We start from the raw sequence: 25,549 nt of genomic DNA on the forward strand, positions 1-25,549 counted from the left end.
AGGGCGGGGGCGCCCGGGGAGGAGGGCGGGCTGGGGACACGGGAGCGCAGGGGAAGGAGGGAAGGAGAAAACGAGAGGACCTGGGGAGGAGGGCGGGCAGGTGACGCGGGGGCAACAGAGGAGGAGAAAGGCCGGGAGGCGCGGGGCGCAGGGGGAGGGGGGAGAGGGAGGACGAGGGCATCTGGGGAGGAGGGTGGGCAGGGGACCCAGGGTCGCAGAGGCCCTGCCCCTACCGTCATGGGCTGGTCCGCCGAATCCAGAATATCATCCATCACCTCCTCCGCGAAGGCCAGGCGCTTCCGCAGCGGTTCGCGCTTCTTGAACCCGGTAAGGTTGACCAGGTGGATCTTGAGCCAGTCCAGGCCGTGCGGGCCGAGTGGGCGGCCCTGGGCGAACTCCAGCAGGGCCCGCGCCACGTCGCTGCCCAGGTGGTTGAAGTGCGGGGGGCATGGGTAGGTGCGGCCGCGAAAGTCCATGTTGTGCGGCAGCCAGAAGACGCGGTCCCGCAGGTGCTGCGCCAGCGAGAAGCGGTACAGCGCTTCTGCCCGCAGGCTGTGCATCTCACGGGCCACCTTCTGGCAGCGCGCCAGCTCACGGTGCAGCTCAGCCTTGCGGGCGGGCGCGGCACTGTGCGGCAGGTGGGCCTCCGCCGGCTGGGGAGCCTCGGAGGGCGGGGCCGGCACGCCTAGCTCGGGGCAGCCCTTGGCCTGGAAGAGCTGCAGCACCAGGTCCAGCACGCGCCCGTTGACTCGCCAGGCGCAGTTGCCCAGTTGGGTGAGAGCGTCCAGCGCGCCGTGCAGCGCGGTGGGCGGGCAGGTTTCCAGCAGCTCCTGGTGCTGCGTGGCGCCTTCCACCGTGCGCATCAGCTTGGTGGGGCTGAGCAAAAAGCCGCCCGTGTGCGGGGAGGTCCAGGGCAGCGGGGGACACAGCATGGGCACGTCCACCGCCTCGAAGGTCAGCGTGGGCTCCGCGGCCGTCTCCCGCAGCTGCACGTAGGCCGGGTGCGGCTTCAGGACGCCGATCTGCTGTGCGACAGGCAGATGGGTCAGGGCCCCCGCTGCCGGTGACTTCCTACCGCCGCCCTTTAAACTCGGTGAGAGAGACCGGCTCCCTGACCACCAAGAAACCAGTGTGGCCTCCCACGAACAGAAGCCACCTCTAGAAACGCCGGACAGCTGCGCGGACACCCATGGTGTGTCCCGAGTCCTGGGAGGTACTGATGGCTGCGCTGAGATCAAGGCACCACCCAGAGGCGCCAACCCCATGGGGTCCCTTGTCCCCCCAGCAGGATGCCCCCCAGCTCAGGAGGACACTGCTGTCTGGCACCTGCTGGACGTTGCGGAAGGAATACACATGGTAGAGCACGGGAACAAGCCGGGAGGAGCCATGCGGGTTGTTCAGGCTGGACGGCATCTGCGTAGCCTGCACCAGCATCTCCGCCAGCTGCTTGCCCAGCTCCATCTGCACTGGCAGGGGCCAGGGCTGCTCCCGCAGGGCCTCGGGCGCCCCCAGCACCTCCCAGTACTGCCGCGGCAGGCAGGGGTTGGGCACCTGTGGGACAGGGCGGTCAGGGAGCTGGACATCGGGACCTCCGACCCGACGCCCCACCGCCCTTGCCTGCTCCCCCGGTGGGGCCCTGTCAGAGGCTGACGCTTGGGGGCAAACCCGGCTGCCCCAGAGAGGGAGAGCCCCCACCCACCACTGGCCCCGGCCTCACCTTGGTGTCAGAGGCCAGCAGATGCAGGTACTTCCTGTAGTACGTCTCAAGCGCCTGCACCTGACCACTGAGCTGCTGCCTCTGCACCACGTGCCGGCTGAAAGTGCGTGCACTCAGCTCCCGGGCCAGGGTGGTGAAGGACTCGCCCGGGGCGGGCAGCCCCTGCAGGACCTGGAGAAGGAGGCCGTGAGTGCCCGCCCGCCCCGCCCGGGGACCCGGCCGCGAACAGGAAGACGCACCTCCAGAAGCATCCGCGCCACCTCGCGCTCGTCCAGCAGGCACAGGAAGGGGTACAGTGAGAACCGGCCCTTGTGCACCTCGTCCTCCAGGCGGTTCTTGGTCTCCTGCAGCACCCGGCACAGCGCTTTCTCCCAGTGGTCCCGCAGGGTCTGCAGGGTATTCCGCTGCGAGGGACGAAGGGCCTGGTGAGCCCCATGGCAGCTGGCGGGACCCAGGCTCACAGGACGGGGGTCACCACAGCTCCCTGCGGAGACCTCGTGGCCCTCAAGGCCCCTGCTGTGTGTTCCGGGTAGCTCCCCACCCCGGCCTGCGCTTCGGTGCACCTGAGGCAGCCAAGAGCACAAGCCCAGCCGCAGAGTGCGCAGAACCACAGGCCGGGACCCAGCCTCAGGAGCCCACAAGTTCCCCTGAGCGGCAGCCAGGCTGAGACCCTAGGCCCTGCATGCCCAGACCAGGGCATGAGCAATTCAACCGCATGCACTGAGCTCAGCCCCCGCGGCGTCACCACCCCGCCTCAGCTCCTACCGCGTGCATGACCTCCTTGCTTGGCAATGCGGGCTTCTCCACAGACACCACGCACACCTTGCTGGCCAGCTCCACGCAAAGCTGCTTCTCAAAGAGGGACTGCAGGGTCTTCAGGGGCAAGTGCAGCTTTGGGTAGGACACCGGCCCATCCTGCAGGGATGGGGGTAGTGAGGTCGGGGGCTCAGCCGGAGGGAGATCTGCCCTCCCAAGACCCCGAGAAGGCACGGGTGCGCGCGTTTCTGCGCCTCCTGCACATTGCTGACCGCCATCGCTGGCGGGGAAAAGCGGGCTGCAGGTAAAGTCAGTGCCAGTGTTCAAACCAGAGGCCTTGGCCCCTCCTGACCTCGGGCCCTCTAGATGGGACAGTGGGCATCGTCGTGGGGTGGGGGACGGTGGTGCTGGGAGCCGGCAGAGCCTGGGGAGACCATTCACTGCGCCCCCAGATGTTTGCTGTTTTCTCCTCAAACTTGGAACTGTGTGAATGTGACCCATCCAGAAATAGATGAATTAAATATAACTAAAGCCCAGCACTTTGAGAATCAAAGGCTTAGGTCCACACAAAAGCTTGTACACAAACGTTCACAGCCGCATGACTCATAGTAGTCAAGAAGTAGAAACAGCCCAAGCGTCCATCAACGGACGAACAGACCAGCACGGCGCGGCCATCCACGCACCCGAGCATGACTCAGCCCTGACCCGGGCCGCCTCGCGGATGCACCGTGAGGACGTCACGCTCAGTGGGAGATGCCAAACATAAAGACCACGCAGTGTGCAGTCCCATTTCCATGGAATGTCCAGGGCAGACTCATCCACAGAGATGAGGCGGGGATGGGGAGCGACACGGGATGGAGATGAGGCTTCCTTCTGGGGTGATGTAACATTCTGGAATTAGACAACTGTGAATATACTAAAATCGCTGAATTACACCTTTAAGAGGGTTTTATGGCAGGTGAATTACACCTCAGTAAAAGACAAGCACACTGCGTGCACCTGGCAGCCCCATTCGAACGTGCTGCTCTCGCCTGTCACCCCACCCTGCCTCTGGAGTGCCCGACCACCTCATCCGCCCAGAGCCCACACCCTTAGGGCCAAGACCCTCCCAGCTCTGGCTCCTTCAGTCTTCTTGGAGGAGGAAAGGAAGAATCCAGGGCCCGGCCCAGGTGAGCCCTGGGCACCAGGGAGGCCCACTGGTCTGAGCTGAGGCTCCAGAGACCCCCTCAGGGCAGCTATGAGGACTGAAGTCCATCTGCTGGACCCCACGTGGGCTCACCTTGGCATACACATCCCTGAGCAGCTTCGAGGTGTTGACCGCGGGCGGCGGCTGCCGCGGGAGGCTGAAGGTGGGTTTCACCTTGTGCACAGCCTTCAGCACAGTGGCCTGCTCCTCCTCAGACAGGGGCACGGCGGTGAACAGTGCCTGCAGCTTCAGCCCCTCCTGGCTCATCTGTTCCAGACACCTGCGGGGCAGCAGGCCTGCCTGAGGGATGGGCCAGCCCCATGCTGGGCTTCCACAGAGCCTGGGGCACCTCGTGGCCACCTCCTGCTAGCCTGCAGTCCTCAGGGCAGCTGTCAGGCCGTCCATGGGTCCCCAGCCCCCAGCCCAGGCACTGTCCCAGATCTTAAGACCCTGGCAGGAACGTGGTGGGGGGTGGGGGGTGGGAGGTAGGGGTGGGGCCCTCTCGACACCACCTACCTTTCAATGGTCCCGGCATCCTGGTCCTGCCTCCCCAAGCACTGGAGGGCGGCCGCGTAGGACAGCAGGTCTGGGGTGAGGCCAGCATCCTTCACCATCAACAACACATACACCAGCTCCTTGAAGGCCCCCTGGGAGACCAAGCCAGGGTGAGGGTCTGGGGGGATGGCCCCTCTGCATTCCCCCCTGCTCCCTGGAGACCCCTTCTCTGTAGCCACCAGCTCAGCAGGCGACAGGGTGACCAAGCAGGAGTGGCCAGCTGGGCAGACAGACGCGTCCCTCTGGGTTCTCACACAGGCTCTACCTGCAGAGGCGGCCGCATGGCCTGCCAGGTGGGACTGTGGGAGGCGCACGTTCCTGTGGGAGGAGGCTTGTCAGTATTTTTAAATTTTCGTATTTTGAGAACACAAATGTGCCCAGTTTTGGGGTTCTGAAATTGATCCTTTCCAGGTCAGCCAACCTCAAGGTATGCCAACTGCATAATCTTTTCGAAGGACTTGGCTTCACTGCTCTCTACCGCTTCTGCCTTCCGTTTCATTTATTTTTCATTTTTGTAACCTCATTTGCTTGCTTTAGGTTTAGTGAGAAATTCTTTTTCTAGTTTCCTAAGGTAAAAGGTAAAGTATTTCGTCTGAGATGTTTCACCTTTTTTTTTTTTCCCCAAGACGGAGTCTTGCTCTGTTGCCCAGGCTGGAGTGCAGTGGCATGATCTCGGCTCACTGCAACCTCTGCCTCCTGGGTTCACATCATTCTCCTGCCTCAGTCTCCTGAGTAGCTGGGATTACAGGCACGCACCACCACGCCAGTTAATTTTTTGTATTTTCAGTAGATGCAGGGTTTCGCCATGCTAGCCAGGCTGGTCTTGAACTCCTAACACCATGATCCACCAGCCTCAACCTCCCAAAGTACTGGGATTACAGGCATGAACCACCACGCTGGGCCATCACCTTTCTTAATGTAGGCATTTTATGGCTATAAATTACCTCTGAACACTGCATCCCAGAACTTCTGGTACATGATGTTTTCATTTTCATTATTTCCAAGTGTTTTCAAATTTCATACTTTACTTCTTTGGAATTTTTTTTTTTTTTTGAGATGCAGTCTCCCTCTGTTGCAATCTTGGCTCACTGAAAGCTCCACCTCCTGGGTTCAAGCGATTCTCCTGCCTCAGCCTCCCAAGTAGCTGGGATTACAGGCATGCACCGTCACATCCAGCTAATTATTTTGTATTTTTAGTAGAGATGGGGTTTCACCCTGTTGGCCAGGCTGGTCCCAAACTCCTGACCTCCAGGGATCCACCTGCCTTGGCCTCCCAAAGTCCTGGGATTACAGGCGTGAGCCACCGCGCCCAGCCCAATTTTTTTTTTTTCTTGGGAGAGAGGGGTGTCTTGCTCTGTTGCGCAGGCTGGTCTCAAACTCCTGGGCTCAAGCAATCCTCCTACCTCGGCCTCCCAAAGTGCTGGGATTACAGGCATGAGCCACCACGCCTGGCCATGTATCCTAAAATTTCCCTTGCAATTTCTTTTTTTTTTAAATCTAATTTTTGGCCAGACACAGTGGCTCATGCCTGTAATCCCAGCAATTTGGGAGGCCAAGGCGGGTGGATCACGAGTTCAGGAGCTTAAGACCAGCCAGGCCAACATAGTGAAACCCCATCTCTACTAAAAATACAAAAAAAAAAAAAATTAGCTGGGTGTGGGGGCACATGCCTGTAATCCCAGCTACTTGGGAGCCTGAGGCAGGAGAATCAATGGAACGTGGAAGGCGGAAGTTGCAGAGAGCTGGGGTCTCGCCACTGCACTCCAGCCTGGGTGACAGAGACTTCGCTGTCGACACAGACTTGGAGGTTCTTTTTTTTTTTTTCTTCTTGAGACGGAGTCTCGCTCTGTCTCCCGGGCTGGAGTGCAGTGGCCAGATCTCAGCTCACTGCAAGCTCCGCCTCCCGGGTTCACGCCATTCTCCTGCCTCAGCCTCCCAAGTAGCTGGGACTACAGGCGCCCGCCACCTCGCCCGGCTAGTTTTTGTATATTTTAGGAGAGACGGGGTGTCACTGTGTTAGCCAGGATGGTCTCGATCTCCTGACCTCGTGATCCGCCCGCCTCGGCCTCCCAAAGCGCTGGGATTACAGGCTTGAGCCACCGCGCCCAGCCTGGCTCTCTCTTTAAAAAATAAAAAATCTAATTTTTTTTCTTGTATTCGTTTTTCGTGAGATCCCTGCTCTGAGCAATTTCTTCTTTGACTCAGTGGCTGCTTAAGAGCGGTCTTCAACTGTAAAAGACTATTCCAAAGGGTAAAAAATTCCCTTGCATCCTCCCACGCCATAGTCCTGCAGTTTTAACACATGCTGTGACACGAGGTGGCCACACACCAGACACATGAATTTCGGGGCATTTTTTTTTTTTTTTTTGAGACGGAGTCTCACTCTGTGGCCCAGGCTAGAGTGCAGTGGCGCCATCTCAGCTCACTGTGAGCTCTGCCTCCCGGGTTCACGCCATTCTCCTGCCTCAGCCTCCCGAGCAGCTGGGACTACAGGCACCCGCCACCACGCCCGGCTAATTTTTTGTATTTTAGTAGAGACAGGGTTTCACTGTGTTAGCCAGGATGGTCTCGATCTCCTGACCTTGTGATCCGCCCGCCTCGGCCTCCCAAACTGCTGGGATTACAGGCGTGAGCCACCACACCCAGGTAGTGTTGGGGCAGCTTCTAAATGACTTCCATGTGTGTGGCCAGTAGACCTCACTGGCCACACACAGTCCTTAAATTAAAATATTTAGTTCTTCCCTTTCACCAGCTTCAAGTGCTCAGTAGCTACACACAGCTGTTGGCAGACGTGGAAAATTCCCAATATCATAGGAAGTTCTACTGGATGGTGCTGGTTAGAGTATGTGGCTGGGTGCGGTCACTCATGCCTGTAATCCTAGCTCTTTGGGAGGCTGAGGCAGGCGGGTTACCTGAGGTCAGGAGTTTGAGACCAGCTTGGCCAATATGGCAAAAGCCCATCTCTACTAAAAATACAAACATTGGCCAGGCATGGTCATGAGTCCCTGTAATCCCAGCTACTCAGGAGGCTGGGGCAGGGAGAATTCTTGAACCCGGGAGGCAGAGGCTGCAGTGAGTCGAGATCATGGCACTGCACCCTACCTAGCCTGGGCAACAGAGAGAATCCACTCAAAAAAAAAAAAAAAAAAAAAAAAAAATAAAAGTAATGCCTTAGCCTGGCAAACATGGTGAAACCCCACTGCTACTAAAAAATAAAAATGAAAAACATTATCCGGGGTGGTGGCGCACCTGTAATCCCAGCTACTCAGGAGGCTGAGCTCACAGCTGAGCAACACCCAGGACTGCCGGCTACCCCTGAACACCGGGAGAGGCAGGAGGGGCCCTGCTAGAGTCTCTAGACTTCGGGTCTGCAGACACTTGAATTTCAGACTTCTGGGCCAGTGCCGCGAGTGCGTTTCTGCTATGCCAGTCGCCATGTTTGTGACACCTCATCACAGCTCCAGGCTGACCACAAAAGCGCTGTTACAGTGTGGGCTCTCTGTTGAGGGAATTCAGGGGGCTTGTGACCTTGGAGGGGAAAATACACGACCCTCTGCCTCAGCCTTCCTGGAGTTTAGTACCCCTACAGCAACGTGAATGAGGCAGCAAGGCACCTCGACCTTGTGGTGAGGACGCTGCAGACTTCGCTGCAAGAGTGGCTCCAGCGGATCCTGAATTTCGCTGTTTTGATGAATTAATAAAGAAGCGTATCAAGTTCTCTACCATGAATTGCTCTTAATGCTGTGATAACTGTATTTTAACATAACAGTATCCCATGTTTACCCAAATATTAAGCCAAACTTTTACTGCTGTTTCTCAAATTAGGGTTGAAGGACCACGGGGTGGAAGAAAGCTGGGAATGTGTGCTCCCTTGAAGCGTGTATAAACACCACCCTCCAAAACAACCAAGGGGTCCAAGGAGAAACTCCGGCTGGGCACGGCGGCTCATGCCTGTAATCCCAGCACTTTGGGAGGCCAAGGCAGGCAGATCACGAGGTCAGGAGTTCGAGACCAGTCTGGTCAACATGGTGAAGCCCCATCTCCACTAAAAATACAAAAAATAGGTCGGGCGCGGTGGCTCAAGCCTGTAATCCCAGCACTTTGGGAGGCCGAGACGGGTGGATCACGAGGTTAGGAGATCGAGACCATCCTGGCTAACACAGTGACACCCCGTCTCTACTAAAAAATACAAAAAACTAGCCGCGTGGTGGCGGGCGCCTGTAGTCCCAGCTACTCCGGAGGCTGAGGCAGGAGAATGGCGTAAACCCGGGAGGCGGAGCTTGCAGTGAGCTGAGATCCGGCCACTGCACTCCAGCCTAGGCGACAGAGCGAGACTCTGTCTCAAAAAAAAAAAAAAAAATACAAAAAATAGCCGGGCGTGTAATTCCAGCTACTCAGGAGGCTGAGGCAAGAAAATACTTGAACCCAGGAGGTAGAGGCAGCCATGAGCCGACATCACGCCACTGCACTCCAGCCTGGTGACAGGAGACTCCATCTCTAAGTAAGTAAGTAAGTAAATAAATAAATAAATGGCAAGAGGAGTTGGAAAACATCCCAGATGAACCACAAGGAAGACATTGGTGGGATCCAGCTAAAGCCGTGCTCACAGGTGGTGAGCACCCACGTTTCACACAGAAGGATCTCAGCACAGTCACCCGACCTTCCACCTCAGGAAACCAGAGAAAGCAGCAAAGTCAATCCCAACATCAAAGTCTCATCCTGACCAGGGCTCTGCAGGCTGCCCACCGATGAGGCCAAAAGCACCCCTGCCCAGACGGGTTCACGGGCCCTGAGAAAGACCGGGAGAAAATGCCAAAGACATTAGCAGAATTTCTCCCTACTTTTTTGGTCATTTTCAAAATTTGAGAATCACATGTGATTTGTATTTGAAAAGCCTGAAAGAATTATTAAAATAAAAAACAAAGGACTTGAACCTGAGAGCTAAGAGATAAAAGTCCAGTCTAAATGAGGGCAAGTTCCCGTCTGCAACGACCAGGGCAGGTGTCCCGGCTCCCAGCTGCACTCACCTGCCGCGCCCAGCCAAGCATGACGGTGTTGTACATGTCCAGAGTGAGCAGCTTCTGCTTCTGCCGCTGGCTGTGGTGGGTGACCAGCAAGTGGTGGGCGAGGGGCAGGTGGTCGGTGAGCAGGCAGCACTTGAAGAAGGCCAGGAGCTTCTGCTGCTGACCTGAAAGCTGGGCCTGCGTGGATGGGGCCCGCCCCACGTCGAGGCTCAGCTTCCGAGGGGCCTCCTGCAGCACCCGGGGCAGCTGTTCCTCCCAGGAGCTCTTGGGGCCAGGAACGTGGCCAGCTGTTTGCTCAGGAGCCGGGGCTTCACCTGCAGGTGCTTGGGCAGCACCTTGAACTCCCCACTCTGGACTTGCATCTGCAGGTTCGCCTTCAACTGCTGTATGTGCATCCGCTGGACCTGCTTTTCCTTCTCCAGTCTCTGTGTCCAGCCGCTACAGGGCACTGGGCTGGCACCCTTGGCCCCGTCTGGACCTTCCTGGGTGGCTGGAGGCCACCATCTCCACTGCCACGTTCTGGGAGCCGCGCCACATCCACCCTGTTCACCACCACCTCAGACACGCTCTCAGCCTGCAGCTGCCGCACCCGCGCCTGGAGCACTGTGAGAGGCAGAGGGGAGGACGTCAGAGGGAGCCCCATTCAAGCACCCATCTCTCTGGACCCCGAGCCGGGCCAGGAGGTGCAGGTGGCTGAGCTCACTGGGACCCAAGGCATGAATTCCTCGTATGTCCCAACAACGCCGTAAGGTCTGCCCCTCCTTTCCAGACACACGCACCTCCCCACCCGAGCCCCGAGCCCCGAGCCCCACAAAACTCAGCAGCCCAAACAAGTTCCCACCTAGACCCGCTGCACCGCGTCTTCCCGGTCCCAGGCCACTCCAACCCTCCAGGTTCTCCCTGGTCACTGGCCACTCCGACCCTCCAGGTTCTCCCTGGTCACGGGCCACTCCGACCCTCCAGGTGCCCAGGCCAAGAACCCCGGGGTCTCTGACAACTCCCTCTGTCCATCTCTCAGTACCTCCTCCGGGCTTGCCTCCAGAATCTATCCAGGTCGCCCCTCGCCTCCCCAGCCTCCCCTGCCCCTCCCACTCAGTCTACCTCAGGGCCTCCGCACAGGCTCCTGGGACCCCGAGCCACCCACTCCCTGGCTCAACCGTGGCCTGCAAGTTTGCACCCTGCCTCAGCAAGACCCCCCAGCTGGTGGAGCTGCCACACACACACTCCTAGGCTCCCATGGTCTAAGCTGGTGGATGCTGAGTTAGTAAACACTGAGCCACTGCTTCCAGGGAGAACAGGGTTCCTGTTCGTGCTGCCTCAGGTTGCACTTTTGCCAACCAATCAGTGCCTAAATGTTTTGTGTCTAAGGAAGCCTTATTGGAAATCTATCGCTGCCTGGGCGTGGGGCTCACGTCGGTCATCCCAGAACTTTGTGAGGCCAAGGCAGAAAGATCACCTAAGGTCAGGAGCTCGAGACCAGCCTGGCCAACATGGTGAAACCCCGTCTCTACTAGAAATCCAAAAAATTAGCTGGGCATGGTGACGTGTCTACAGTACCAGCTACTTGGGACGCCGAAGCAGGAGAATTGCTTGAGCCTGGGAGGCAGACGTTGCAGTGAGACAAGATCACACCATTGCACTCCAGCCTGGGCAACGGAGTGAGATTCCATCTTAAAAGGCCGGGCGCGGTGGCTCAAGCCTGTAATCCCAGCACTTTGGGAGGCTGAGACAGGTTGATCTCACAAGGTCAGGAGATTGAGACCATCCTGGCTAATACCGTGAAACCCCGTCTCTACTAAAAAAATACAAAAAACTAGCCGGGCGAGGTGGCGGGCGCCTGTAGTCCCAGCTACTCGGGAGGCTGAGGCAGGAGAATGGCGTGAACCCGGGAGGCAGAGCTTGCAGTGAGCTGAGATCCGGCCACTGCACTCCAGCCTAGGCGACAGAGCGAGACTCTGTCTCAAAAAAAAAAAAAAAAATACAAAAAATAGCCGGGCGTGTAATTCCAGCTACTCAGGAGGCTGAGGCAAGAAAATACTTGAACCCAGGAGGTAGAGGCAGCCATGAGCCGACATCACGCCACTGCACTCCAGCCTGGTGACAGGAGACTCCATCTCTAAGTAAGTAAGTAAGTAAATAAATAAATAAATGGCAAGAGGAGTTGGAAAACATCCCAGATGAACCACAAGGAAGACATTGGTGGGATCCAGCTAAAGCCGTGCTCACAGGTGGTGAGCACCCACGTTTCACACAGAAGGATCTCAGCACAGTCACCCGACCTTCCACCTCAGGAAACCAGAGAAAGCAGCAAAGTCAATCCCAACATCAAAGTCTCATCCTGACCAGGGCTCTGCAGGCTGCCCACCGATGAGGCCAAAAGCACCCCCTGCCCAGACGGGTTCACGGGCCCTGAGAAAGACCGGGAGAAAATGCCAAAGACATTAGCAGAATTTCTCCCTACTTTTTTGGTCATTTTCAAAATTTGAGAATCACATGTGATTTGTATTTGAAAAGCCTGAAAGAATTATTAAAATAAAAAACAAAGGACTTGAACCTGAGAGCTAAGAGATAAAAGTCCAGTCTAAATGAGGGCAAGTTCCCGTCTGCAACGACCAGGGCAGGTGTCCCGGCTCCCAGCTGCACTCACCTGCCGCGCCCAGCCAAGCATGACGGTGTTGTACATGTCCAGAGTGAGCAGCTTCTGCTTCTGCCGCTGGCTGTGGTGGGTGACCAGCAAGTGGTGGGCGAGGGGCAGGTGGTCGGTGAGCAGGCAGCACTTGAAGAAGGCCAGGAGCTTCTGCTGCTGACCTGAAAGCTGGGCCTGCGTGGATGGGGCCCGCCCCACGTCGAGGCTCAGCTTCCGAGGGGCCTCCTGCAGCACCCGGGGCAGCTGTTCCTCCCAGGAGCTCTTGGGGGCCAGGAACGTGGCCAGCTGTTTGCTCAGGAGCCGGGGCTTCACCTGCAGGTGCTTGGGCAGCACCTTGAACTCCCCACTCTGGACTTGCATCTGCAGGTTCGCCTTCAACTGCTGTATGTGCATCCGCTGGACCTGCTTTTCCTTCTCCAGTCTCTGTGTCCAGCCGCTACAGGGCACTGGGCTGGCACCCTTGGCCCCCGTCTGGACCTTCCTGGGTGGCTGGAGGCCACCATCTCCACTGCCACGTTCTGGGAGCCGCGCCACATCCACCCTGTTCACCACCACCTCAGACACGCTCTCAGCCTGCAGCTGCCGCACCCGCGCCTGGAGCACTGTGAGAGGCAGAGGGGGAGGACGTCAGAGGGAGCCCCCATTCAAGCACCCATCTCTCTGGACCCCGAGCCGGGCCAGGAGGTGCAGGTGGCTGAGCTCACTGGGACCCAAGGCATGAATTCCTCGTATGTCCCAACAACGCCGTAAGGTCTGCCCCCTCCTTTCCAGACACACGCACCTCCCCACCCGAGCCCCGAGCCCCGAGCCCCACAAAACTCAGCAGCCCAAACAAGTTCCCACCTAGACCCGCTGCACCGCGTCTTCCCGGTCCCAGGCCACTCCAACCCTCCAGGTTCTCCCTGGTCACTGGCCACTCCGACCCTCCAGGTTCTCCCTGGTCACGGGCCACTCCGACCCTCCAGGTGCCCAGGCCAAGAACCCCGGGGTCTCTGACAACTCCCTCTGTCCATCTCTCAGTACCTCCTCCGGGCTTGCCTCCAGAATCTATCCAGGTCGCCCCTCGCCTCCCCAGCCTCCCCTGCCCCTCCCACTCAGTCTACCTCAGGGCCTCCGCACAGGCTCCTGGGACCCCGAGCCACCCACTCCCTGGCTCAACCGTGGCCTGCAAGTTTGCACCCTGCCTCAGCAAGACCCCCCAGCTGGTGGAGCTGCCACACACACACTCCTAGGCTCCCATGGTCTAAGCTGGTGGATGCTGAGTTAGTAAACACTGAGCCACTGCTTCCAGGGAGAACAGGGTTCCTGTTCGTGCTGCCTCAGGTTGCACTTTTGCCAACCAATCAGTGCCTAAATGTTTTGTGTCTAAGGAAGCCTTATTGGAAATCTATCGCTGCCTGGGCGTGGGGCTCACGTCGGTCATCCCAGAACTTTGTGAGGCCAAGGCAGAAAGATCACCTAAGGTCAGGAGCTCGAGACCAGCCTGGCCAACATGGTGAAACCCCGTCTCTACTAGAAATCCAAAAAATTAGCTGGGCATGGTGACGTGTCTACAGTACCAGCTACTTGGGACGCCGAAGCAGGAGAATTGCTTGAGCCTGGGAGGCAGACGTTGCAGTGAGACAAGATCACACCATTGCACTCCAGCCTGGGCAACGGAGTGAGATTCCATCTTAAAAGGCCGGGCGCGGTGGCTCAAGCCTGTAATCCCAGCACTTTGGGAGGCTGAGACAGGTTGATCTCACAAGGTCAGGAGATTGAGACCATCCTGGCTAATACCGTGAAACCCCGTCTCTACTAAAAAAATACAAAAAACTAGCCGGGCGAGGTGGCGGGCGCCTGTAGTCCCAGCTACTCGGGAGGCTGAGGCAGGAGAATGGCGTGAACCCGGGAGGCAGAGCTTGCAGTGAGCTGAGATCCGGCCACTGCACTCCAGCCTGGGCGACAGAGCGAGACTCCGTCTCAAAAAAAAAAAAAAAAAAAAAAAAAAAGATGGTTGAAATAGGCCAGGCATAGGGCCACGCACCTGTGGTCCCAGCTACTCCGGAGGCTGAGGTGAAAGAGTCACCGGAGCCTAAGAGTTCCTGGCTGCTGTGGGCCGTGATCAGGCCACCGTGCTGCAGCCTGAGAGACAGAACAGGACGCTGTCTCAAAAAAAAAAAAAAAAAAAAAAAAAAAAAAAAAAAAAAAAAAACAACAGGCAGCCAGGTGCAGCGGCTCACACCTATAATCCCAGCACTTTGGGAGGCTGAGGTGGGCGGATCACAAGGTCAGGAGATCAAGACCATCCTGACCCACATGGTGAAACCCCATCTCTACTAAAAATACAAAAAATTAGCCGGCCTTGGTGGTGCACGCCTATAGTTCCAGCTACTCAGGAGGTTGAGGCAGGAGAACTGCTTGAACTCAGGAGGCAAAGGCTGCAGTGAGCCAAGATCGCACCACTGCACTCCCGCCTGGCAAGAGAGTGAGACTCCGCCACAAGAAAAAAAAAAAGATTACTGAAATAAAAAGACAAGTGTGGCGTCCGCCTTCAGTGTGCACCAAAACTCAGGAGATACTTTTAGTATTAACAGGTGAGAGGTTTTTTTTATCTTTTTTGAGATGGAGTTTCTCTCTTGTTGCCCAGGCCGGAGTGCAATGGCACGATCTCGGCTCACCGCAACCTCTACCTCCCAGGTTCAAACGATTCTCCTGCCTCGGTCTCCCAAGCAGCTGGGATTACAGGCGTGCATCACCATGCCTGGCTAATTTTGTATTTTTATTTTTTTTGAGACAGAACCTTGACCTGTCGTCCAGGCTTGAGTGCAGTGGTGCGATCTCTGCTCACTACCACCGCCTCCTGGGTTCAAGTAATGCTCCTGTTTCAGCCTGCCCAGTAGCTGGGATTACAGTAGCTGGATTACGTCCACCACCACGCCCAGCTGATTTTTATATTTTTAGTACAGACGGGGTTTCACCATATTGGCCAGGCTGGTCTTGAACTCCTGACCTCTTGATCCGCCCACCTTGGCCTCTCAAAGGGCTGGGATTACATGTGTGAGCCACCACACCTGGCCAGGTTCCTTCCCTTTATAAAGGCTCTCCCGTCTCTCCGTTCCCGGATGGCTGATGGATGCAGACAGGATGTGGGGCAGGAGCAGCGGTGGGAAGCAAGCACAGAGAAGCTCGCACCACCCACCGACACCACCAGCCAGGACCTGCCACCGCTGGAGCCTGGGCTGTCCCTCCCAAGTTTCGCAGTCATCCAGTCTCCATTAGGCGCCCACCCCCCAGAGCCAAGCCAGGCAACGAGTCAGTTCAGGGTTCACGTCCTGGCTCTGCACATGTGGCCTTGGGGGTTTCTCCAGACATAATATTGAGCCTCACTGTGTCCCTGGAAAGTGGGAGGACCTGGTGGGGTTCTGGGGAGGGGAAATTACGAAAGCTCCAGGAAGGAGCCTGCTAGGCAAGGACAGGGCCCACGAGCGGCGCAAGAAACGTTCCAGTAACGCCGTCGGGGCCCGAGAGATGGAGACCACCCTCAACCTGCCTCAGAATCTGAGCCTCCGCCTTTTCTCCCGGCAGCAGGGGGCGGACTCTCCTCTCCCGGGCCGCCATGGAGGTCGCGCTTACCCTCCAGCAGCTCCACGTGGCCCCAGTCCTTCCTGCGGTCTTGGTCTTGCTCCTGGGGGCTGGCGGACGAGCTTCTGCTGGGGCCGCAGACGCCACCGAGGGTCCCTGCGGGAGAGACGAGGGCGGTTGAAGGGGGCCGGGCGTGTGGGCGGGGCCGTCCGCAAGGGCCGATGCCGCAGGGGCGAAGGGCAAAAGAGCCCTAAACGCAGCGGAAACTGAGCACGGGCTTAAGTTGGAAAAAAAACTGAGCGCGCGAAGGTGGAAGGGGCCCCGCCGCGGTGAACACGGGCGCGGAACCGCGGAGAGGGCTCCCCGCACTCGAGGTGCAGCAGGTCAAGGGTTAAGAGCCCTAAACCCCACACCTGGGGTCAGGAGGCTCCATAAGAAACCAGGAGTCAAAGGTCAGAGTACACTGAGGAGCCTCCGTCGGAACAGCGGGCAAGGGCGAGTGGAAAGCGGGGCCGGGTCGGCGGGCTCCGCACACGCAGCCGCAAACGGGCAAAGGTCAAAGCGCCAAAGGCCCCAGCGCCAAAGGCCCCGGCCGCGCGTGGGGGAGCGCGAGCCGCGGCGTGGCCCCCGGGCTGCCTGGCCGTCTTCCTTCGCGTTACCTTCTTTGGCGAGGAGCACCGGGCGGCCGCAAGGCGGCAGGACTCGTCTGAGCCCCGCCGCGCCGCGGCCCCAGCAAAGTACCGACATCACGCACGCCACTCCGGTCGCCGCCGCCGCCGCCACCCCCCTCCCCTCACCCGACTAGCGCCTGCGCAAGCATCCGCGCTGCCTGCCGGGAGTTGTAGTTTCATGGTCGACAGCGGCTGCGAAGGGACACTCCAGCCGGAAGTGCACTGTCGGAACTACAACTCCCAGGATGCAGTGGGACCCATAGTCGCGAAGGCATGCGCCGATGGAACGCTCTGATTGGCTTCTCCCGCTGTTTTCAAAGAGGGGGTGGGACAGAGTTGTTGCCGTGGCAACTGGGGGACTCGCAGGCTGTCTTCCCGAGGAGGAACCTCAAACCCGGACATTTTTTCTCTTTTTCTTTTTTGTTTTTTTTTTTGGACGCGTTGTCACCCAGGTTGGAGTGCAGTGGCGAGGTCATAGCTCAGTGCAGATTCGAACTACTGGGGTACACAGATCCTCGCCCCTCGGCTGGGATTGCAGACCACGCCACCGTGCCCGGCTTTTTTTTTTTTTTCCAAGGAATACTCTCATCTCATAATGAGGACAGCATCTGCAATTTAGAGATTCCTGTCTGCAACCTTCATTGTTCCAACGACAACTTTTGGGTAAGAGCTAATAGGATGCCCTCTATCGTGGAAGAAGCTGAGGCTCAGAGAGGGTCAAGTTGCTGGAATACACCGCACGCGCGACCTCAGGGAGGCTGGAAGGAGAGAAAGCCCCAGTCCAGGAGACTGCCAGCCTCCGGCGTCAGTTTACCCTCCAGTCTCCAAGCCCTCAGGGGCAGGGGCGGAATGGAGCCGCAGGCTTGGATTCGCCTAAGTGGGGCGAGGTCAAGGGAATGAAATAAACCCCGGAGCCTGGAGCCTGCCGTGGTCTCCGCGTGATCCTGCCTAGAGGAGCAGGGCGGGAGCTTTAGCATCGAACCTGGAAGGCGTGCCCACCTGTGTCGTTCAGCTGGGGCAGCAGGCCAGAGTGGGGAGTGCCTGCTCTGGGGCAGCAGGCTTGCGAAGGGTGAGAATAGGAATATCTGGGGGTAACTGTGTTCCAGGCTGATGTCACAGTTGCAAAGGGGAGCTGGTTTGGTGGCTCAGGCCTGTCATCCCAGCACTTTGGGAGGCCGAGGCAGGTGGATCACCTAAGGTCAGGAGTTCGAGACCAGCCCGGCAAATATGCAAACATGCCTGGCAACAGAGCAAAACCCCATCTGTAGTAAAAATACAAAAATTATCCAGGTGTGGTGACAGGCACCTGTAATCCCAGCTACTCGGGAGGCTGAGGCAGGAGAATCGCTTGAACCCGGGAGGCGGAGGTTGCAGTGAGCTAAGATCTCACCACTGCACTCCAGCCTGGGTGACAGAGCGAGACTCTGTCTCAAAAACAAAGTGCAAAGGGAGGCCAGTTCACTGCCTCAGGCCTGTAATCCCAGCGCTTTGGGAGGCTGAGGCAGGAGGATCGCCAGAGCCCAGGAGTTCCAGACAAGCCTGGGAAACTGAGATAGTGAGACCTGGTTTCTACCAAAGGAAAAAAAAAAAAAAATTAGCCAGGCATGGTGGTGCACACCTGTGGTCCCAGCTACTCGGGAGGCTGAGGCAGGAGGATTGCTTGAGCCCAGGAGGTTGACAGTGCAGTGAGCCGAGATGGTGCCACTGCACTCCAGCCTGGGTGACAGAGCAGGACCCTGTCTCAAAACAAAACAAGTGTAAAGGCCCCAAGGCAGGAACAAGTGTGGACAGAGGAGCAATTTGAACAGAGTGGGGCTGGGGAGAGGGAGCAAAGATATAGCTGGGGCTCAGGTTGGGGCCTGACCACACTGGGACTCAGGGGCCTCAGCTCAAACTGTCCCCATTTCCCAAACCCCTAGCACTTCAATTTCCCCATCAGCCCAGAACGAGGACTGGGCCTCACTCTGGAAGGGCCCGGCAGCCTCCTTACACACATTCCAGACGCTGCTGCCCACGCCTGCCTGGGCGCACTGATGCCACCGGCTGGGAATGTTTTCGACACACAGCAGCATCCTCCCTCACCTGCCTCAGTCCGCCCCAGCAGGCTGTGACTTCAGACCTCACTCACTACTGGGGTCACCTGCCTGGCCCTGAATCAGCCAGGCCTAGTGTCCCAAGACCTACAGACGCCCCCTGCACCCCTGCAGGAAACCAAGACTTCTGAACTATTTCACCATTCCTTTTGCGTTAGTCTTTTCTTCTATTTGATGAGACATCAGACCCCCTAAACCAGTGTTTCCCCAGGAGCCAGGTTCCCGAATCTTAGCACCAAGAAAGTTACCCTCAGCTGCACGTGGTAGCTCACACCTGTGATCTCAGCATTTTGGGAGGCCGAGGCAGGCGGATCACGTGAGGTCAGGAGTTTGAGACCAGCCTGGCCAACATGGTGAAACCCCATCTTTACTAAAAATACAAAAAGTAGCTAGGTGTGGTGACCTGTGCCTGCAATCCCAGCTACTCAAGAGGCCAAGGCAGGAAAATCACTTGAACCTGAGAGGTGGAGGTTGCAGTGAGCCAAGATCGCACAACTACAGTCCAGCCTTGGGCAATGTAGCCAAACCCCATCTCTACAAATAATACAAAAAAATTTTGTTGGGTGTGGTGGTGCCTGCCTGTGGCCCCAGCTACTTGGGAGGCTGAGATGGGAAGATGCAGAATTGCTTAAACCGTGAGGCGGAGGTTGCAGTGAGCTGTGACTGAGCCACTGCCCTCCAGCCTGGGTGACAACATGAGACCCTGTCTCAAAAAAAAAAAAAAACCTAATCTGGTTTTCAGATAAGACAACAGTTTCTGAAACAGGTCCTTGCCCAAATTCCAGCCTGGCAACTCTGCAGCCATCGCCCCCGCCCCGCCATTTATTTTAACTACATCTGTCTCCACCACCCATGTATTAAATAAATACAATATTGGCCAGGCGTGGTAGCTCACGCCTGTAATCCCAGCACTTTGGGGAGGCTGAGGCCGGCGGATCCCCTGAGGTCAGGAGTTCGAGACCAGCCTGGCCAACATGGTGAAACCTCATCTCTACCAAAAATTCAAAAATTAGCCGGGCATGGTGGCGAGCACCTGTTAATCCCAGTGACTGGGGAGGCTGAGGTAGGAGAAATGCTTGAATCCAGGAGTTGGAGGTTTCAGTAAGCTGAGATCTCACCACTGCACTCCAGCCTGAATGACAGAGCTGAGACTCAATCTCAAAAATAAATTAATAAATACAATATTAATGTTTTGCTTGCTTAAGTTTTACAAAGAGACAATATCACCATCAAAAGTGGGAAACCGTATGTCTGGCCGGGTGCGGTGGCTCATGCCTGTAATCCCAGCACTATGGGAGGCCGAGGTGGGCAGATCACCTGAGGCCTGGAGTTCGAGGCCAGCCTGGTCAACATGGTGAAACCTTCGTCTCAAATAAAAACACAAAAGTTAGCCAGGCATGATGGGCACCTGTAATCCCAGCTACTCAGGAGGCTGAGGCAGGAGAATCACTTGAACCCGGGAAGCAGAGGCTGCAGTGAGCCGAGATTATGGCACTGCACTCCAGCCTGGGCAACAGAGTGAGACTCTGTCTAAAAAACACAAAACAAAACAAAACCCGGCCGGGCGCGGTGGCTCAAGCCTGGTAATCCCAGCACTTTGGGAGGCCGAGACGGGCAGATCACGAGGTCAGGAGATCGAGACCATCCTGGCTAACATGGTGAAACCCCGTCTCTACTAAAAAATACAAAAAACTAGCCAGGCGAAGTGGCAGGTGCCTGTAGTCCCAGCTACTCGGGAGGCTGAGGCAGGAGAAAGGCGTAAACCCAGGAGGCGGAGCTTGCAGTGAGCTGAGATCCGGCCACTGCACTCCAGCCTGGGCGACAGAGCGAGACTCCGTCTCAAAAAAAAAAAAACAAAACAAAACCCAACCAAACCCCAGAAAGTGGAGAATCACTAGACGGAAGGGTATGGTCGCAGGCCCCTGTGACGAATGATCACAAACTTGGTGCCTTAAAGCAACGTTCATTTCTTCCATTTCTGGAAATGAAAAATCCAAAATCAGGACCACAGGCTGAAGTCAAGGTGTGTGGAGGCCTCGCTCCCTCCAGAGGTCCCCGGGCTCCTTCCTGCCTCTCCCAGCTTCTGAAGGCTCCAGGCGTCCTGGGCTCGTGGCCGCATCGCTCCCATCGCGTCTCTGTGGTCGCACTGCAGCCGCCTCGTCTGCCTGTGTGAAATCTCCTCCTGCCTCTCTATTGTGACCGCGTTTAGGACACTCCAGGACAATCATCTGCATATCGTTCAGATCTTCATGGCGTCTTTTGAGACTCTTTTTCCAAATAAGGCAATGTCACAGGTTCTGGGGATCAGGGTGTGGACTTACCTTTGGGCCAACCACAGAGGCCACAAAGAGGAAAAGACCGCTGAATACAAAGCATCCGCCAGCCCAGCCCTGATGGGTGTTTGTTGTTGCTGTTGAGACAACGTCTCCCTCTGTTACCCAGGCTGGAGGGCAGTGGCGCGATCTCGGCTCACTGCAGCCTCCACCTCCTGGGTTCAAGTCCTGCCTCAGCCTCCCGAGTAGCTGGGATTACTGGCATGAAAAGGAGCGAGGCTCTGACCTGGCCACAGCATGGATGCACCTGGAGGACGTCATGCTCAGTGAGAGACGCCAGACACAGAAGGACACATAGCGTGTGATCCACTTTATATGACGTGTCCACGACAGGCCCATCCACAGAGGCAGGAAGGGGATGTGTGGGTGCCAGGGGCTGGCAGAGGGAATGGGGAGTGACGGCTACTGGGGCTTCTTCTTGCGGTGATGGAAGTTTCTGGAACTAGACAGTGGTGGTGGTTGCCCAACTCTGTCAGGTACTAAAATGACTGAACTGGCCAGGCACGGTGGCTCATGCCTGCAATCCCAGCACTTTGGGAGGCAGAAGCAGGTAGATCACGTGGTCAGGAGTTGGAGCCCAGCCTGGCCAACATGGTAAAACCCCATCTCTACTAAAAATACAAAAATTAGCCGGGCGTGGTGGCGGGCACCTGTAATCCCAGCTACTCGGGAGGCTGAGGCAGGAGAAACGCTTGAACCCAGGAGGCGGAGCTTGCAGTGAGCCAAGATCTTGCCACTGCACTCCAGCCTGGGCAACAGAGTGAGAATCCGTCTCAAAAAAAATAAATAAATAAATAAAAATAAAATAAAATCACTGAAATGTACAGTGTAAGTGGTGAATTGTGTGGTGTGTGACTGAAGTTTCCAAGATGTCATTAAAGAAACTCAGACGCCTGGGGTGGGGCCAGCCTCCCAGCTGTGTGTCCCATCCCCCATCCTTTCTCACAGGGCCTCTGATCACCCTTCTGCGGTGGGGGCAGACACTCTAGGAAGGGAAGACCTAGGTTTCTGCTGGCGAGAAGGCGGAGGACATTTCTTCAGTGTCTGGTGCTGTGCCCTCTGCCCAGCGTGTTCCGTGGAGGGTCTCACTGTCTTCCTCCAGACGTCTCTCTACTGGCCCATTTGACAGAGGTAGAACCGAAGCTTGGGGAGGTGAAGCGAGACTTGCAGGGCCCCTGGGGTGCTGGCCACAGGGCTCTACTGTGGGAAGCTAGGCCAGGCTGGACCTCAGCCATGGGGACCCCTGGCCCCATCTCAGTAGTGGGCCCCTGAGACTGTGGCACCTGCTACACCCTCTGTGTGACCCACCTAAGCCAGGAAGAGAGGGTCAGGAGATGCCTGAGCCACCAGGAAGGCATCCCGGCGTCCAGCCGGACCGGTTATCCCTCCAGAGGGCTCCCTGGCTGGATAGGCCGGTCACCATGTCTTCACCCTGGTGCTATTTAAAAGTGCGTGCCACCTGGGGCTGTGGCCACAGAACCAGGACAGGGCTGCTGAGAGCTGTGTCCCCACAGCGGAGGTCGCTGTCCCTCTCAGGCCTCGGTTTCCCCACCTGTCAATGCCTCCACTTGGCTGTGGGTCTGTGAGGGTCACTGTGCTCACCTTTTGGGACCCAGGGCATGAGGCAGGCCAAGGAGGAGTGGGGGCCAGCCGCCTTGCTGGGTGGTTCCCCGTGGGACCTGGGGTGTGGCTCAAGGGAGAGCAGGTGTGGGTGTGAACGGGACCGCCCCATTCCTGCCGACTTCGATGTGCCCCGCCGGCCGGCCACCCACAGGTCTACGTGGCTATCTTCCCTCCTGCCCACCTACCTGCCCAAACACACGTCACCAGCCGTCACCTACACACCCACCCACGCATCCCCACACCCTTGTGGGCCTGGCTTTTGGGAAATTACAATCTGGGGGGAGAGCAGTCCCACCAGGGCATGCCCGGAGCCTGGCTGGCGGGGCTGACGCATGCGGCAGGACCTCCCGTGTCCATCTCTGCCCCCCAGCATCTCCACCTCTGCCCGTCTCTCTCTGTCTCACTTGTCTCTCCCTGTGTCTCTTGACTGCCACCGTCTCTCTGTCTGTCTCCCTCTGGGTCTCTGCGGCCCGCGTCTCACACTCCCGCCCCCGCAGCCCGAGGTCCTAGCCCGCCCGGGGACTCGGCTGACTCACGGACACGCCCCGCGAGACAAACACACGCGCGGAGGCCGAGAACGGAGTCCTGCACAGCAGCGCGCTGTGCACCTGACCCCCGCCGCCGAGACGTCCCCATTGGCCGGCGCCCTAAGCCCGGCCCTCGCCCCGAGGCGCACCCATTAGCCGGCGCCTAGCCGCCCCGCCCCGAGGCGCACCATTGGCCGGCGCTAGCCCGGCCCGCCCCGAGGCGCCCCATCGGCCGCGCGCGAAGGCAGCGCCGCGGACGCGGAGCGAAGAGCGCGCGGCAAACGGGCGCCGGTATGCGCACGCGCTGTGGCTGGGCCTGGCCTGGCTGCTGCTGGCGCAGGCCGCCGGGACGCCGAGGGAAACAGCCGAAGTGCGCCGCAGAGAACGCGCAGCTACCCGCACCTGGAGGGCGACGTGCGCTGGCGGCGCCTTTTCTCCTCCACTCACTTCTTCCTGCGCGTGGACCCCGGCGGCCGCGTGCAGGGCACTCGCTGGCGCCACGGCCAGGACAGTGAGTGCGGGGCGGCGGGGCCCGCGCGGGGGGCGGCGAGTGATGGCGGCGCGGCCGCCGTTATCACGGTGACCTGCGCCCGCAGAGGAGTCCCGGAGGCTCCTCCGTGCAGCCTCGGCCTCAGTTTCCCCCGACTGTGCGATGGGTGCAGCCCTCTTGCTGGGAGGGTTGAACTGTTAAAACGAAGACTGCAGCAGGGGACCCGGCTCAGGGGCAAAGAAGGGTCCGTGTGGAACAGCCCTGTGGGTGGGGTCACCCATCTGCAGGTGGGAAACTGAGGCTCCAGAGGGGCTGGGGCAGGCCCAGCTGCATGGCAGAAGGTGGGGGTTGACCGCCGGACTACTGACATCACAAAACCGAGTCAGGGCTGCCTGAGTCGGGGCCCCTCTGCTTCTTCCTAGACACCCCATCTGGCAGGTGAGGCCAAGGAGGGAATGGGGCCTGCCCAGGGTCCCACTGACAGGGGTGGCAGAGCTGGGTCCCCACAGGGCCCAGGACCTCACGGAGCGGGCGTCTCCATCCCCAGGGCCTGCCCAGCACACGGTAGGCCCTCAGCGTTTGTGGACTTTCAGGAGCAAGAGGAGAGGCCGGGCACAGCAGGGGATGTGGGGGTAACCTGGAGGCCAGGGAGTCGGTGTCCCCGCCGGGCAGGGGGCGCTGGGGAGGGGGCCTGGGCTGCTGGCTGCCACCTGAATCACTACCATTAGGGCAGATAATCATCCCTGCCCTTCCCAGCGCTTTCATCTGGGCGCCAAGGCCCTCATTAGGCTGCACGCGACGAGGGCGGACGGGGGACCGGCTGGGCCGGTCCCTCTGTGGCGGGCATGGCCAGGCGGGGCGGCCTCGGGCCGGGGCACAGGCCTGGCTCTACTGCGTGACCTGGGACAGTCGCTACCTCTCTGTGAGCCTTGGTTTCCCTAGCTGGACAGTGATGGGGGTGAGGGCTAGCCGAGGGCTCTCCTGCCCTTCATGCATTCGCTGGTCACTAGTCGGTCACCTTGTGGGTGCTGTGCTCAGCACGGGGGACCCAGTGGTAACAGAGATGCCCACCCTCCCAGGGCTCCCAGAGCAGAGGCGTGCAGCAGTTACACACAGGAATAAGGGCAGGTGGGTGCGCAGAACAGTGAACAGCAGTGTTGGGAGCCGCCTTGCCAGGGGAGGGGAGGCGCAGGGCGAGGAAGGGGCCAGGGGAGATGGTGACACAGACACCCCAGAACTCAAAGCCTCAAAGACGTTCCCGTGTGCCCTGGAAGGTCGGGCCTAGAGGCTGCCCCAAGGAGCTTGTACTTTGACAGGGAGCTGGCCGGGCACACGGGGAACTGTGCACCCGGCCGAGGAAGCGGCAGGCACCCAGGCCGGGGTGGGCAAGTGTGGGTGAGGAGTGGCGGCCGGGCCCAAGGTCCTTGCTGGACAAGACACTTTGGCTCAGGGTGGGGCAGGGTGAGCCCTGGGCCACCCACAGATGACGGGGTCCAAATCTGGCTCTGCCACGCCCTGGCCTCAGCTGGTCCCTCTGCCACGTGGGCTGCTGAGTGGGTTTGGTAGGACAGCTGGCATACAGTCGGCGCTCAAGCATGTCTGTGGTGTCCCACTCCAGGCCACTGCCAGTGTGGCCTCCAGTCTGGAGCTCTGAGTCCCAGTGACTGTGCGCGGGCCGAGCCGCCGAGCTGTGAGGGCCGGGGCTGGGGCTCCCTGGGGCGGTGCTAGTCGCTGGCTCATTTATGGTCATCAGCGGCCCAGATGGGCCCTGCCCACTCTGACTCCCACATCCCAGGAACCCTCTCCCAACCTTCCTCGTTGGTGTTCCTGCCCCTGGCGTCCCCCTGGGTGTCTGGGACCTCCCCCCCAACACACACACACGGATGCTGTCCTCGGGCTGAGTTGCAGGGACAGCGCTGACCTGGCCTGGTGGACTCTCCCATGGGTTCTCGTCGATCCCTGCACTCCCTCCAGCTCGAGGGGGCCGTCCTGCTTCTCGTTCCCTCCGCCTGCTCCTTGCTCCTCCTTCACATGCTGGGGGGCTCCTGGTGTCAGTCATGGCCTTGGGGGGATCCTGGGTGTCCATCGTGGTCCTGGGGGGGCTCCCGAGTGTCTGTCATGGTCAGGAGGGGACTTGTGGTCTGGGGCGGGGGGCTCCTGGTGTCTGTCATGGTCCTGGGGGGGCTCTTGGTGTCTGTTGTGGTCAGGAGGGGACTCGTGGTCCTGGGGGGTCTTCCTGGTGTCTGTCGTGGTCCTGAGGGTCCTGGACGAAGCACGGTGGACAGCAGCGGTGCTGGGGGTGAGCCAGTGCCAGCGTGAGCGGCTGTGAGCCAGCAAGGCCCTCCCCCGACCCCCGCCTCCCC

The 25,549-nt window shown here is 58.6% G+C and overlaps 2 protein-coding genes across 5 annotated transcripts in view; one reads left to right on the forward strand and one right to left on the reverse strand.

Moving 5' to 3' along the window:
- POLRMT (RNA polymerase mitochondrial) overlaps positions 1 to 16,300 on the reverse strand; it is a 20,990-nt gene extending 4,690 nt beyond the window's left edge. Inside the window, exons 1-10 of one of the 4 annotated variants that reach the window (XM_017885640.1) lie at positions 16,109 to 16,300; positions 15,501 to 15,605; positions 11,886 to 12,487; positions 4,176 to 4,306; positions 3,753 to 3,939; positions 2,540 to 2,632; positions 1,957 to 2,121; positions 1,718 to 1,888; positions 1,327 to 1,551; positions 234 to 1,025 (exon numbers count right to left, since the gene is read on the reverse strand). In XM_017885640.1, the coding sequence (XP_017741129.1) occupies positions 234 to 1,025; positions 1,327 to 1,551; positions 1,718 to 1,888; positions 1,957 to 2,121; positions 2,540 to 2,632; positions 3,753 to 3,939; positions 4,176 to 4,306; positions 11,886 to 12,487; positions 15,501 to 15,605; positions 16,109 to 16,196 (2,559 nt within the window). In that variant the 5' untranslated portion in view covers positions 16,197 to 16,300. Of the gene's footprint in view, positions 1 to 233; positions 1,026 to 1,326; positions 1,552 to 1,717; positions 1,889 to 1,956; positions 2,122 to 2,482; positions 2,633 to 3,752; positions 3,940 to 4,175; positions 4,307 to 11,885; positions 12,488 to 15,500; positions 15,606 to 15,862 lie in introns of all 4 variants that reach the window. The other 3 variants (XM_017885639.1, XM_017885638.1, XM_017885641.1) reach the window with 3 other exon arrangements.
- Positions 16,301 to 22,165: 5,865 nt separating this feature from the next.
- The window catches only part of FGF22 (fibroblast growth factor 22), a 5,030-nt gene continuing 1,646 nt past the window's right edge, over positions 22,166 to 25,549 (forward strand). Inside the window, 3 exon segments of the mRNA XM_017885626.1 lie at positions 22,166 to 22,230; positions 22,901 to 23,051; positions 23,054 to 23,209. Of these exon segments, the coding sequence (XP_017741115.1) occupies positions 22,166 to 22,230; positions 22,901 to 23,051; positions 23,054 to 23,209 (372 nt within the window).

The sequence above is a fragment of the Rhinopithecus bieti genome, unplaced genomic scaffold, assembly GCF_001698545.2.
Source record: "Rhinopithecus bieti isolate Rb0 unplaced genomic scaffold, ASM169854v2 scaffold_15283, whole genome shotgun sequence".
Classification (NCBI taxonomy): domain Eukaryota; kingdom Metazoa; phylum Chordata; class Mammalia; order Primates; family Cercopithecidae; genus Rhinopithecus; species Rhinopithecus bieti.